General features: G+C 41.7%; 1 protein-coding gene across 23 annotated transcripts in view; it reads left to right on the forward strand.

Annotated features, from left to right (window-relative positions):
• The window catches only part of CAMK2D (calcium/calmodulin dependent protein kinase II delta), a 184,494-nt gene that overhangs the window by 87,453 nt on the left and 83,947 nt on the right, over positions 1-13,094 (forward strand). For 18 of the 23 annotated variants that reach the window (XR_004427321.1, XM_033160023.1, XM_033160015.1 and 15 more), the window contains 4 exons: positions 1,716-1,788; positions 8,889-8,991; positions 10,227-10,310; positions 11,542-11,636. Coding sequence is in view for 22 of the 23 variants with exons in the window: in XM_033160023.1 (XP_033015914.1) it covers positions 1,716-1,788; positions 8,889-8,991; positions 10,227-10,310; positions 11,542-11,636 (355 nt within the window). In the remaining variant the exon portion in view is untranslated. Of the gene's footprint in view, positions 1-1,715; positions 1,789-2,743; positions 2,817-8,888; positions 8,992-10,226; positions 10,311-11,541; positions 11,637-13,094 lie in introns of those variants that run through there. The other 5 variants (XM_033160016.1, XM_033160019.1, XM_033160031.1 and 2 more) reach the window with 2 other exon arrangements.

Raw genomic sequence — 13,094 nt, forward strand, 5'->3', positions numbered from 1 at the left:
GTTCCCCGTGGGAGATTGGGGGGCGGGGTGTCTAGGACCAAAGCATTAAAAGGTCATTATTGAGCCCCTCATCTGAAAATCTTTTTGTTCATTCATATGAACGTTTTAGCATTCTCAGTGTGTTTGACCTTGGCCATAAATATGCTAAGAACATTGGAAAAAGCTTTGGGTCTTCTCGGCTTGTAGACATTGATTTAAAAAAATTCAAATATGGATGTGTAAAATGACAAACTGTGTGTTTTTGTGACCAAATCAAAGTGTCTTAATTTGTATCTTAGATTACAGCTTAGTTCTCTGGGCTTAGCAAGAGAAAACATATTTTATGCATTTGGTTTAAAGAAACATAATAAAGTGTTTGGGCTTCCTTTTATTACTTTTGGACATGCCTGCTAAACATACATCTGTTCTAGATTAAATGTTACAGATCCTCAATGAATTGCACTGATAGTTTTCAGATTTTTCCCTTATAATTAAGGGGCAACATTTTGTGCCTTTTTAAGTTATTGTTTAATTTGTACTTCTCCCTTTCTGTTCCTCTTGTTCAAGTGTTGAATTTGTATTTGTGTGTGTGTGTGTGTGTGTGTTCTTAAATATGTTGGGGTTAGTGTGGATTGGATAGCGCATGTGCTTAAAATCCAGTCATTGTGCCACTCATTAGACACCATGGAGAATGTGCACAAAGTGAAAAAGTATTGTACATATTTTACAGTCAGTTTGTATAACCTCCAAGTCAATTGGGACAATGTATTAACCAGTGAATGCCCATGGGTTTCAAGTTGAGAATACAGTGTGATTTGCCAACATCATTCACATATAGATGTATTGACTGTGCCAGTGGTTCCCAGACTCCCCTCAATTGACCAGCTTAGAATTGCTGGTGACCCTGGTGGACTTACTTCATAGTTTTTCTGCCCTTTATAACAGTTGCAGTGCGCTGTGATGGGTGCTCTATGGTTTTGAATTGTATTCTTGACACTTTCATTTCTGTTACTGTATTTTATTGTATTGCAGTTTGCATCCTCCTGTAGAATTCAGATTATAGCAGAATAAAATGCAGCATAAGAAATAGAAGAAACAATAAAAATAGAATTAAAAATCAGTATCAAGATTTCATGCTGGCATGCTGCGGGCCACCTAAAAGAAGCTCACAGAGCACAGTTTGTGAACCCTTGGACTAGGCAATATGCAGAATCCACTATTGGTGACTGTTCAGTGGTACACAGTCTTCATAATGTCTGATGATGTGCATAGTGACCAGTTTTTTATGCATGTTCTCTATTCTATTCACATTGACAACACTTACATTGTTTGTAAGGACTACCAAAATAAACAGCATCTAGACTCACCCAAATAATTTGCCAAAAAAATAATAATAGTTTAACTAAAGATTGCCATTTTTTCCCTAATATTCCTGCCATTCAATGAGTGGGAAATACACGACAAAGGATTCTGTCTAATGATGTCACATGTTATGTGTTAAATGTCCTTTCTTTTTCTTTTATTTTTTTAGTAAATCTTAAAATTTCTGTACACAGCATTGCTGTGTTGCAGACCAGCGTGTAATTGGAATGTGTCCAAAATGTGATATTATTATTATTATTATTATTATTATTATTATTAATTTCAAGTTACTTTCATTTTGATTTTTGCATTTAATGTGATTATGTGCCTTTAAAATGTTTTTTCCCTTCCATTCTGCCCTTGTATCTCTGCAGTCATTGTATACAGCAGATTCTAGAAAGTGTTAATCATTGTCACCTTAATGGCATAGTTCACAGAGACCTGAAGGTCAGTATCTGGTGCCCATAGGTTGGCTAAGAAGTGTTTTTCTCTCTTTCCTTTCCTTTCCTTTTCTTGGCTTGAGGCTGTAGGGTGGGTTTGGCTGAGAAGTCCCCTTCGCTTTCCTTTCTCATCCTCAGGATGACAAATGGATAATGCATGGTGCTGCTTTCAAATTTGCAAGTGTCACAGGTCTAGCATACATCACGGTAGAAGCTGAAATAGGTGTGGCAAGACAAAGTGACCTTCCAGGATTAATTTTTTTCCACCACTTATCTCTGTGGTATGATAGATATCTCCACAAACATAGGAAGGAGTTTGCACCTGCCACATAAACTTTGGCTGTGATGTATGTCAGCCTGCAGGTTTTTGCTTTAAAAAAAACAACAACAACACACCACTTCTGTGCAGAGACTTTGGGTTATAGTAGCAGAACAACTGGTTTGGCATTGCTTTGCTAGAGTAGGACAAACCCTCAGGCAAGAGCAAGCACCTACCGGTAATCACTCGGCTAACTGAAACCATGAGGAGTAAGTAATTTGCCTTAAAAACGCATTACTGCCTAAAAGTAATATTAACTGCAGGTTGGCTTGTGCAAAATAACCATCACCTTCAAATAAATAGAAGGAACAAACAGCACCAGATATTTAATACAAGCTTGCAAATAGCTCTGGGAGGTTATACGGCCAAAAATTAGATTTGTGTGTGAAAGTACACCCTATTTTGGGCCGTTCCTCCTTAGCACTGCTGAAATCAAAATGAGCTAAATGAGCTGCTTCATAGCAGCACACTCACGCCTGAGGAAGTTAGCTACTCTAGCCGAGGAATGCGGGTCCATTTCCGGAGGTTGCGCATTACAGTCTCTGTTTGCTGGTTTTGCACTATAACCCAGTCTCGCTGAGGGTATACAGACAGTGAGTGTACGGCTTGGAACTAACACACGCCCCCTGGTGTTTGCATGCAGTCATTGCATTCAGCAGATCCTGGAGGCTGTGCTACACTGCCATCAGATGGGCGTAGTCCATCGGGACTTGAAGGTGAGTAATGCTGTTGGGGAAGAGAGAACCTACACCACACGGTCTCAAAGCGCTCCTTTTAGCTGCATTCTTGCATGTAGAGGGGCAAAGAGGTGCCCACTTGTTAACTTGATGGTTGCCTGGACAGTTCTGAAAGCTTCCACATAAAAGAGACACCAAATTACCAAATCCCCTTGCAGGTTTAGACGTACTTTCCTTTGCTGTTCTCCTTTGGCGTATACGTCACTGAAGCCGTGGATAGGAGCGAACCAGCAGAAGAGTTATCAAGTGATGCTTGATTCCACATCAATCCATTTTGAATCAAAGAGTGAGAAGCTGTGACTGAGTGTGCTAAGCTGCTGGGGGCATCTCTTTCTACCTCCCAGAAATCTCCCAGCCCATTTTCCTTTGGATGTTATTTTTTATCTACTCTTCCTCCAGGGTCACGAGATGGAAGGACTGATGTGTTTTGCCACTGAGTACATTGGGATGCTTTGCCAGCCCTGTTACCACCACCATACATATGTTCAGCTATTCAGCATCAGCTTCCTATTTTATGCCAGCTGTTAGTTTCGTTGGGTTCACATTGTTCTCAGCTTTCTTTCTTTTCTTGCTTTTTTCCTTTTTATCTTTCTGCTTCCGGACTAAGTAAAAAAAAAGCAAATGCCTATTAATTTTGAAACCCATTCTTAAAACACACAATGCAATGGGTTTTGGGAGGGCCCTTGAGTAAGACATTGTCCATAGCCTCCCACCCTCCCAGTGCCCCCACTGTTGGCACCAGCTATTCCTGTTTCTTCTCTCCTTCTTCATCATTACTACCATTCACTTGCTTGCCAGTGAGTAAGCAGGCAGTAACATGTATTGCTCCTCCCTTTTCACTACCACTGTTGTCCGAACAAGTAGGTTGCAATGGTGAAGAAAACGAGCAGGTCGCAGGAGTGTGAGGGAGCAATAAATCACATGGAGTAGGTTTATTAGAAGAAGAAACAAGGCCTGCTCAGGAGCTGATTCCGCCCATCATTCCTCTGCATCCAACCAGTCCATGACAAGGAAAGATCTTGCCAGTGACTCTGCTTGCTGGGTTATGGGCCCTTTGCAGGCGCCCTACTATGCTACTGCTTGACACCTACCCTGCTAGATGCTTGTGAATGTTGTTGGTTCAAATCCCCATGACGGGTGAGCTCCCAATGCTCTGTCCCAGATCCTGCCAGCCTAGCAGTTCGAAAGCACACCAGTACAAGTAGATAAATAGGTCGTGCTGGCCACATGACCCAGAAAGCTGACTGTGGACAAATGCCGTCTCCCTCGGCCTGAAAAAGAGATGAGCGCCGCAACCCCATAGTCACCTTTGACTGGACTTAACCGTCCAGGGGTCCTTTACCTTTTTTCTTTTTTATATGTATATGTATATAGATATATTTATTTAAAAACTTCTTATATGTTAGGAAGGCTCACAAAGATCTGAAAAGTAAGCAGGGCATATATTGTTAGGATTTTAATGGAGATTTTTTACACCACGTTGATATATTTTTGTATGAGTTTGCAGTACAGAAATGAATTCACATCATCCTAATTATCATCATCGAGGAAAATTACACTTTTAGCTCCATTTGATACATTCTTAAACCATTGGTATATGTTCTCCTAAAGGACCTTAAAGTTGTCCATATACCTAGCAAGTAAAAGAAAAAAAGAAAAAATCAAAGGAAAACTCCTTCACACCGAGGTCTCTGTATTAGCATTCATTAACAGATTTGACATTGAAATCCTCAGGGTGACTATAGAAAGCAGTGCTTACACCACCCTTCCCTAGTCTGGCGCTAACCGCCAGATATTTTGCACCCCAGTTTCCATCAGTGCCAATCAGCATGGCAGATGAAAGGGGATGATTGTCTTCCAAAATATCTGGAGGGCACCAGGTTGGGGAGGGCACATAAACATTATTAATTTTGCTGTTTGGGGACAGCAGCCAGAAATAGGTCACTTCCAAGCTGATTGGATCTTGTATTCATTTGATTGAGTCCTCTATTTATTTGTGTTCTGCATAATTCTTTAAGACATCCATGGCTTCCATTACTTGAAAAATCACTTCGTAATGAAAGCATAGTGCACGCACGTGCACTGTCGTCTTTCTGTACTCAGAGTGTGTATACTTACACCTTTGGATGACCATTTTATTGCACATCATAAGATACGGACTCGCAAGTCCACAAAAGCTTATGCCCACAACGCATAGTTCAGTCTTTAAGATGCTGCATGACTCCTGCGTTGGTTTGATTCACAAGGAAAGATTAGTGCACACCTAAATCTGTCCTGTTGAAAACACTTGGAGTTGCTCTGTTCACAGCTGAGCTCTTTTATGATTGCAGTTTCCATAACACCTTTCAAATTATACAAACCCAATCACTGCATGGTTTGTTGATGTTGTTTTCACTGTGCCCTTCAAAGGGAGCGCAGAAGTTCTTGCAGTTTTATACTCATCTTTCCGCTGCCAGGTTGACATGAGAAATGAATTATTCATAATTCCATTTGGCCTTGCGCTGCACTTGTCTCAATCTGTCAGTATCACTGACAGAATGAAAAGGGAGCTTACTCGTCTCCCCTCCCCCAAGTATTAGTGCATTCTTGCTGTGCTGTTACATAACCAGTATTCCCCCATTACCTCAGAACTGAGTGGGGATTCCTTGGCTGTAGTGCCATGAAGATGATTACTACTACTTCTTTTTCTTCTTCTTCTTCTTCTTCCTCCTCCTCCTCCTCTTCTTCCCCAACCCATTTTTAAAAGGCAAAGTAGATTGCAAGAATATATATAATAAGCAATACAACCTTGCATCTTGTTTCTCCCCTCATCAGTCCTGATATTTTTAAACCATAAGCCAGTGGTTCCCAAACTTCTTTTTCCACTTCAACCTTTCTAAAGATCTTGCATCTTCAGCTACCTCCTGGAGCAGGTATAGGGGACCTTGTTTCTGTCAAGGGCTGCAATCCCTTTGGCGTAATATTTCAGGGGTTGAATGCCAGTGGGGCCACTGCTATATATGGGCAGGGCTGCTCTTTTTCTTTCTCTCCTATCTTCATTTCCCTGTCCAGCAGCTTGCTGGGGGGAGGAACAGGTCACTGTTTCCTCTCCCCTTTCCATTGCTGTAACCATTTTGATTTTTCCACCCACTGTCCTTCTATCCTCACCCCCCACCCCCACCTCAGACTTCCCACCAATAAAATTCAGCAGAGGACTGCAGGCTTCTTACCCAGTCCTAAAGGTCGAAATGGATGGGTTTTGGTGGACCTCCTCTTGAAAGAATTAAAAAAACTTCTGAAATGCCTGAGCAGCATTTTACTGTAGAGCAACCATGTTTGTGTCTTTCTAAGCAAAAGTTCTTCTGCGGGATTTCTGGTGGGGAAAGAAGCTGTTTTTCATACCTGGCTCAGGTGTGACTGAGATACGAAGCATTTTCAGTGACAGACAGGATTCACATTAGCTGAAAAGCCTTGATCCGGACAGAAAATACCCTTTACGGCGACAGAGTCACCACTGATTAAAACAGGCTAGACCTTCAGATGCTCCGGAATCTCAGATATAAAACCCTAAACTTGAAGTTGGAAGCCTTTCGATATCCACACAAAAATACGCTGTCTGGCCATTATGTTGACATGGCCTAAACAAGAGAAAAGCTAAATGATGGCCGCCTCTCTACTACATGCATAACTGCAGCTAAAGTGCAACTTTGTGATCCGGACACTGACTTGCTCCTTCCCTGGAAAGACACTCAAGCGTATGCTGTTTAATCTCCTATATCTTTCTCCAGTTTGTGCACGTTTGTCCCATCCTCTTCAGACCTCGTGCATGGCAGACACATCAGCGTTTTCCCGTTGTCTTGAAATGGCTGGTGCATGTTCTTTTAAGGGGCAAAGTCCAGCAGCCCAGGATGTCCGTTAAGCTTGCTATTGAAGTGTGTGGCTGTGTTTGTAATGAAGCATATTTACTTCCTTATGACAGTGATGTTTGCTTTACAGTACTTTGGGTCCAAAGATATTTGCTGACAGGTGTTAAGCACTTCTAAAGGAGCAGGGGGTGAGATTGAGTTCTTTTAATAGTCCCATACTGTGTGTGAATGGGCATTACTGTGTTTACCTACATGGGAAGTATGTATGACCTGACAGCCTGATGCTCTGGGTTGTTGAAGGTCACCAATAAATAGAAACATCCAGTGGCTTTAAGTAATTTACATAAGCTGTGCTTTCCAGGAAATAATGATGGCCAACTTTCGCTTCTCTGCCTTATGAAAAAGGCTCTGTAGATCAATTTCTTCCGGGTATAGAAGTAGTATGGCAAACTGCTAGCAAGATCAGGTGGCGGTTTTATAATTTATGCAATATTTTAGGCAGAAATAGTGCCCACCATTTGATGTTTTTTATGCCCAAATGAGGATGAACATCTTGGGATGCTTTTTTATTTTTATTTTTAAATGGTGATCGTGTTTGGTGAAACTAATTTAAATGAGAAGGGGGGAGAGATTTTGGCCTGATTCGCATCTCTCTCAATGTGTTGGTTGTGCTTATCAAGCAGGGGGAAAGAATCTGCTAGTTTAATGATAAAGTCGTTTCTTTAAAAAATATGGGGAGAAAGTGAGAATGACTATTTAAACAGTGGAATTTGCCGCTACAAATAAAGGGCTTGTAATTATTGTTTCTGATTTTTGAGGTGCTCATGAGCACTTTGAAATATGCAATAGGCACAATTTTTCTTCTTTACAATAACATTCAAGCACCTTGTGAAGTGGTGAATGCAGGATGAGAAGAGAATATGCTCACTTAAAAATGCTGCTTTAAATCAGATATACAGTGTAGTGAAGGTAGCCTAGTTTTTTCAACTCTCAGCAGGACCTAATGTCCAGCTGCTTATTCAGAAGCCTTTCTAGAGGCTGACAGGCTAGTCAAAGAGCCCTGGTGGGGTCTGAGGGCCAAACTACAAGTTGCCAATGCATAGTGGATAGCTAGAGATGGGTGGATCTTTCCATTTCAGTTTCCGCTGAAAAGAAATCATCATGAAAATTCATTCACATATTAGGGCAAATTTCTCCTAATAAACACACTTTTGTAAGTAGTTTCCTCTGATGTATACTTTTAATAACAAGGAATTTTCCCTAATATGCATTTTGTACGCTATTTTCACAAATCTGTTCCTTTTTTGCACACTTTCTCCTAATATATGCATTTGCTGTAAACATTGATTGGAAATCTGCAGCACAGAATTCAGAGAAGTGTAAATTTCAATAGACAGCTGTTTTTCAGTTCTGGTGAAAGTGTGAATTGCGTGGGTTCGCCTTCAAATGGAAACTGAATCAAATTTCTTTACCATCTCTGTGTGTAGCTATATCTCCAATTTGTATTTACGGTAATTAAGGGCACAGGGAGAGAGTAACTAGGCTGAGCGGTGAGCAGGAAGAAAAGCTTTATCCCTTCTTTCTCCTGCAATGATCAGGACTAAAATCTCCCTTCCACGTGGCTATTGACAGCTGGTAAAGAAGAAAAACTTCCCATTGAAGCAATGAGAGGTTGTTGTTGTTGTTTTTTACTAGCCCTCTAAGCTGCCCCAGAGGTGGAGAAAGCAACATTAGGACCCCCTGTAGCTCCGAAGGGTTGGTCATCTGATCCTCTGTGCCTGTAATTAAATGAAAAAATTAGACGTAAGTGCACTCTATGCATTAAGTGTAACATGTAGTTTGGCCCTGAGCTTTCATGTGGGGATCTTGTTAACAAAGAGGGAGGAAAACAGCCCTGTGAGGAAGAGTCTCAGAATCTATCCTGGAACTCTTCTGTTTTGCGTAGATACATTAAAAGAAACTCATATTTGAGCATTTATTGATTTAACAAATTTATAAAACACTTCGTGGTCCGAGGCAATCAAAGCAATAAACGACAGTACACCCCAAAATTCTAAAAAAAAACCAATTAAAAGTTTTTATAAACTGGAAACCATTTTAAAAAATACAATCTCTGCATCTTCTTTGTAGGCGTTTAAATAAATGATGACTTACGTGATCTCTCATTTCCCCCCAACCCCTTTCCTCTTCCTTCCCCTGCATCAAGCCTGAGAACTTGCTCCTAGCTAGCAAGTCAAAGGGAGCAGCTGTAAAACTGGCAGATTTTGGATTGGCTATTGAAGTGCAAGGTGAACAACAGGCTTGGTTTGGTAAGAGAACATTCTGACTTACCCATTTCCTCTCTGTATGTATCCTGCTGTGCCATCTTATTCACATGGAAACTAAAAAGCTGCCTTATACCACTGGCCAGTCTAGTTCAGTATTGTCGACGCCAATTGGCAGCAGCTCTCAGGGGTGTCGAGCAAGATTCCTTTGTAGTTCTATCTGGAGGTGCCAGGGATTGAACCTGGGATTTTTTGCATGCAAAGAATGCATTCTCCCACTGTGCTGTAGCCCTTCCTCAGGTGGGTGTGTTTTGGGCACTTTCTGTATTTTATCCCTAGTCACCATTCTAGCTGATTCTTCCCTCAAACAGCTCCCCTCCCAACACACCTCTTGAGAAATGCTGAGCGTTAAATCTTTTTGTGCACAATCCTCCAGGAAGTTATTAGCAGCTTTTTTCACAGCTCCCATACAGCTGAACCTACCTCATGGGGTTGTTCTGAGGGTAGCATGGGATAAACCTCTGTGTAACACCTTCAGTTCATTGGAAGAAGAGCAGGGTACAAATTTAATAGGCGGTGGTCTTTCATCTTCATTGTCAAAATGAAGTTTTGTGGGCCCAAGACTTGATTACTGTCATTCTTCCCCCTTCCCCTTTTATTGGGGCCTATATTTTCTCCATATAATGATACCAGGTCAACCGGGAGTCACTTTGTGAACATGATGATATCATGATAATACATAGTCAGCAAGGGTAATAACATCATTGAGGGCAAACCAGATCATCAAAGATGTCTTGGAGTGTGTTGGATCACCTGTCATGTACTGTAGGCCTGATCCTGCAAAATCTCTTTAAGGAGCCCAGCTTACACCTGATTCTCTCTTAGCAATTTGCTGTAACCCTATAGAGCTCCCTCCAGGACGCTGGGGGAGGGAGAGCAGTTGAGGAAAGAAGATACAGAGATTGGGTGGGGTGTAAGATACAGAGATTGGGTGGGGTGTAAGGGGCTGAATGAAGAATACAGGAAGATTTCTCCCCATGTACCTGTTGAGATTCTCTGAATTCATTTGCCTTTTTCAGAGCTGAAAGCCTGAAATTCATGATACCGATTCACAAATGCCTATTTCAGAACAAGGAGCAGTACATCTCTTTCCCTACAGATAGTTAAAGTTGGAAGAGTTGCTGAAAATGCAGTAGACTCACAAATATCTAAAGTATGTTCTAAAAGAATAACTGATGTTATATGGATCGTTTTACAAGAATGATATTTTCTTTTTTAAGGTTTTGCTGGTACGCCAGGATATCTTTCCCCAGAGGTACTACGAAAAGATCCCTATGGAAAGCCAGTAGACATGTGGGCGTGTGGTAAGATCTTTTTTTATTTCTGGGATTTTCTTTTTCATCCTTTAAAAGCCTCTGTAAGCGAGCTTTTATATTTCATTGCTTCGCTCCTCCTAAAATCCTCTGCTAGATATTATTTTTTATAGACCCACTTTTTAACGGTATATAACTTTCCAAGACAGTTTACAATAAATCATTGCAATACAATTAAAATCATGTGGACGTGGGCTAGCATAAATTCGACGGAGGGGAAGGAGAGATTTGAAGGATGTTGGTAGGCAGGAGAATGGAGCTGGCCCCTCTTGCTCCTTCCTGGGTTGGATCAAGAGGCATGGGGAGCTGCATTTGAACTGCTCCCCATTCCTGCTCTAGGGGGAAAGGGCAGGTAGCTTTATTCAGGGGGGATTTTGGAGGAGTAAAGAGATAGTGAAAGGAGAATATAAACAGTCCTTCCATCAGCAAATGGCTCTGATCCAAATATGAGCCCCATTTCGCATGAACATAGCTCCAGTCCAAATCTGCTTCAAAGTTTTGTTTGCTTTTTTTTAATAAGCTGGGTGATCCAGTTGCAGAAAGCTGTGTCAGTTCCCTTGGAAAATATTTATTTGAGTTGTTTTGACTTAGTTCAACGCTATTGTCACACCACAAAAAAAACGGTTTTGTAGATTTGGAAAAGGTCCAGAAAAGAGCAAACAAAGTTGATCAAGGGGATGGAACTGACTCCCCTGTGAGGAAAGGTTGCAGTTTCTGAGGCTTCTTATTTTAGAGGAAAGGCGTGCAAGAGACGGCATTATAGAAGTCTATAGAATTATGTGTGGTAAGCAGAAAGTGAACAGAGACAGTGTTTTCTCCATCTCGCAATGCTAGAACTCCTGGGCATCCAATGAAGCTGAATGTTGGAAGATTCAGGACAAATAAAATATAGTGATTAGTTCAAATATGGAACTTGCTGCCAGTGATTACTAACCAACTTGAAAATGGCTTTGAAGGAGGATTAGACAAATTCATAAGGGATAAGGCTTGCCATAATGGCTGTGCTCCGCCTCCAGTTTGGAATCCGTATGCTTCTGAATACCAGCTTGCTGGAAACTGCAGGAGGAGAGAGAGAGAGAGAGAGCTCTCCTGCTCAGGTCCTGCTTGTAGGTTTTTCTCGGGCATCTGTTTGGCCACTGTGAGATGGTGGACTAGTTGGGCCATTGGCCTGATCCTGCAGGCTCTTCTTATATTCATGTGTCCTTATTGTCACCTTCCCCAGGTGTTATCCTCTACATTCTCCTGGTGGGATACCCTCCTTTTTGGGATGAAGATCAGCACAGGCTCTACCAACAGATCAAGGCTGGAGCATATGATGTAATACCTCAATTTGTTGTTTTCTGATGATAGCTCACTATAATATGATAATAGTGGAGATGACAGTGATGCAAAACGGCTAAGTATTAGCTTGTGATTCTAGCATCCAGTCATTCCTATGATGCGTTGTTGTTTTTTTCCTTTCATTCCTATTATCTGTCTGCCATTTTAATCTACAAGCAACATTGCACAATTAACTTTTCAGGAACTTTAAAGAACTAATGTGTGGGGGAAACGGCCATTATGTAAGAAGAGAAACCACAAGATTGTATATCCCAGGGGTCCCCCCCAACCTTTTTGAGTCCAGGGACGCATACAGGGAACAGTCATTTGCACCACAGAATGGCCATTTCACTGAAGAAAAAAATGGGAGTTCTCATAACCACCACCACCCCAGACAAAACACCTATACACCCGCCCCAAAGCAAATAAAACACGAACAGAATAAATAGCCCCCCCCCCTCAAATCAGGTGACCTCTTCACAACCAGACAAATCTCCCTAAAGCCAACAAAGCTCAATTAAAAATAAAAATTGAGAGTAGTGGTGGCCTTTGGGTGCCATATGGGGTGTCTCAGGGTGCCGTTTTGGGGAACCCAGGTAGACCCTGTGTAGTCATATGAACAAAAGCTGATTTGATTTCTTTTGGAGGTAAAACAAGGTGTTCATTTTCAAAAAAATAAATAACTGATGACATAAACAAGGGGTATGGGAGATTTGGTCTTCCTGGTGTTGCTGTACTGCAAATGCCCATGACCCACTGTATTTGCTGGAGGTAGCTGATGGGAGCTGGAGTCCAAGAACATATGGTTTCCGTTCCCTGTCACAAACAAAACTCTCTCCATGTAGTTCTTAATGCATTTTTTAATTGTCCCTGTCTCTATTACACACACCTATAACGGATGTTCTCTTCTCTCTATACAAACTCGCCCCTCCCCTTTCATTTTCTGGTGCGGCTTACATTTCCTCATTTCACCCTTCAGTTAGATTTGTCACAGATTCCCGCAGCTGTGATCTCTCTTGGTTCGCTTGCAAGTTTCTATGTGTGTGCCCGGGATGGAGAAATGTGAAATGAGCCATGCAAGATACCAGCACCGCCTACAGTATATCCATCATACTTTCTCACAGCTCAGAATCCTTGAGTCTGGCAGCTGCAGAAGCGGCAGCCAAAAGTCGTTTCAGAATTATGAGAGGTTCCCCCCCCCCTCCTGTCAAGCTCATTCCTATGCGATGCCCATAGTGATGTATTTTCAAATGTACAAATGTCTATTCTTCAGCATGATTATCCTTCTTGCTGTCTCGGAGGACTCCTTTGTGCAAATTGCCTTTCATAATGTAATAGCCTGCTCTCAGGAGCACAGCCAGCAAACTTAACAGGTGTTTGTGCTTTCCCTGGTGATGTGGCTGCTTGTGGTAATCAACAAGCAAGAATTAGTGGCATTCAGAAGTGGGTATCCTT

Source organism: Lacerta agilis, chromosome 9 (genome assembly GCF_009819535.1).
Source record: "Lacerta agilis isolate rLacAgi1 chromosome 9, rLacAgi1.pri, whole genome shotgun sequence".
Classification (NCBI taxonomy): domain Eukaryota; kingdom Metazoa; phylum Chordata; class Lepidosauria; order Squamata; family Lacertidae; genus Lacerta; species Lacerta agilis.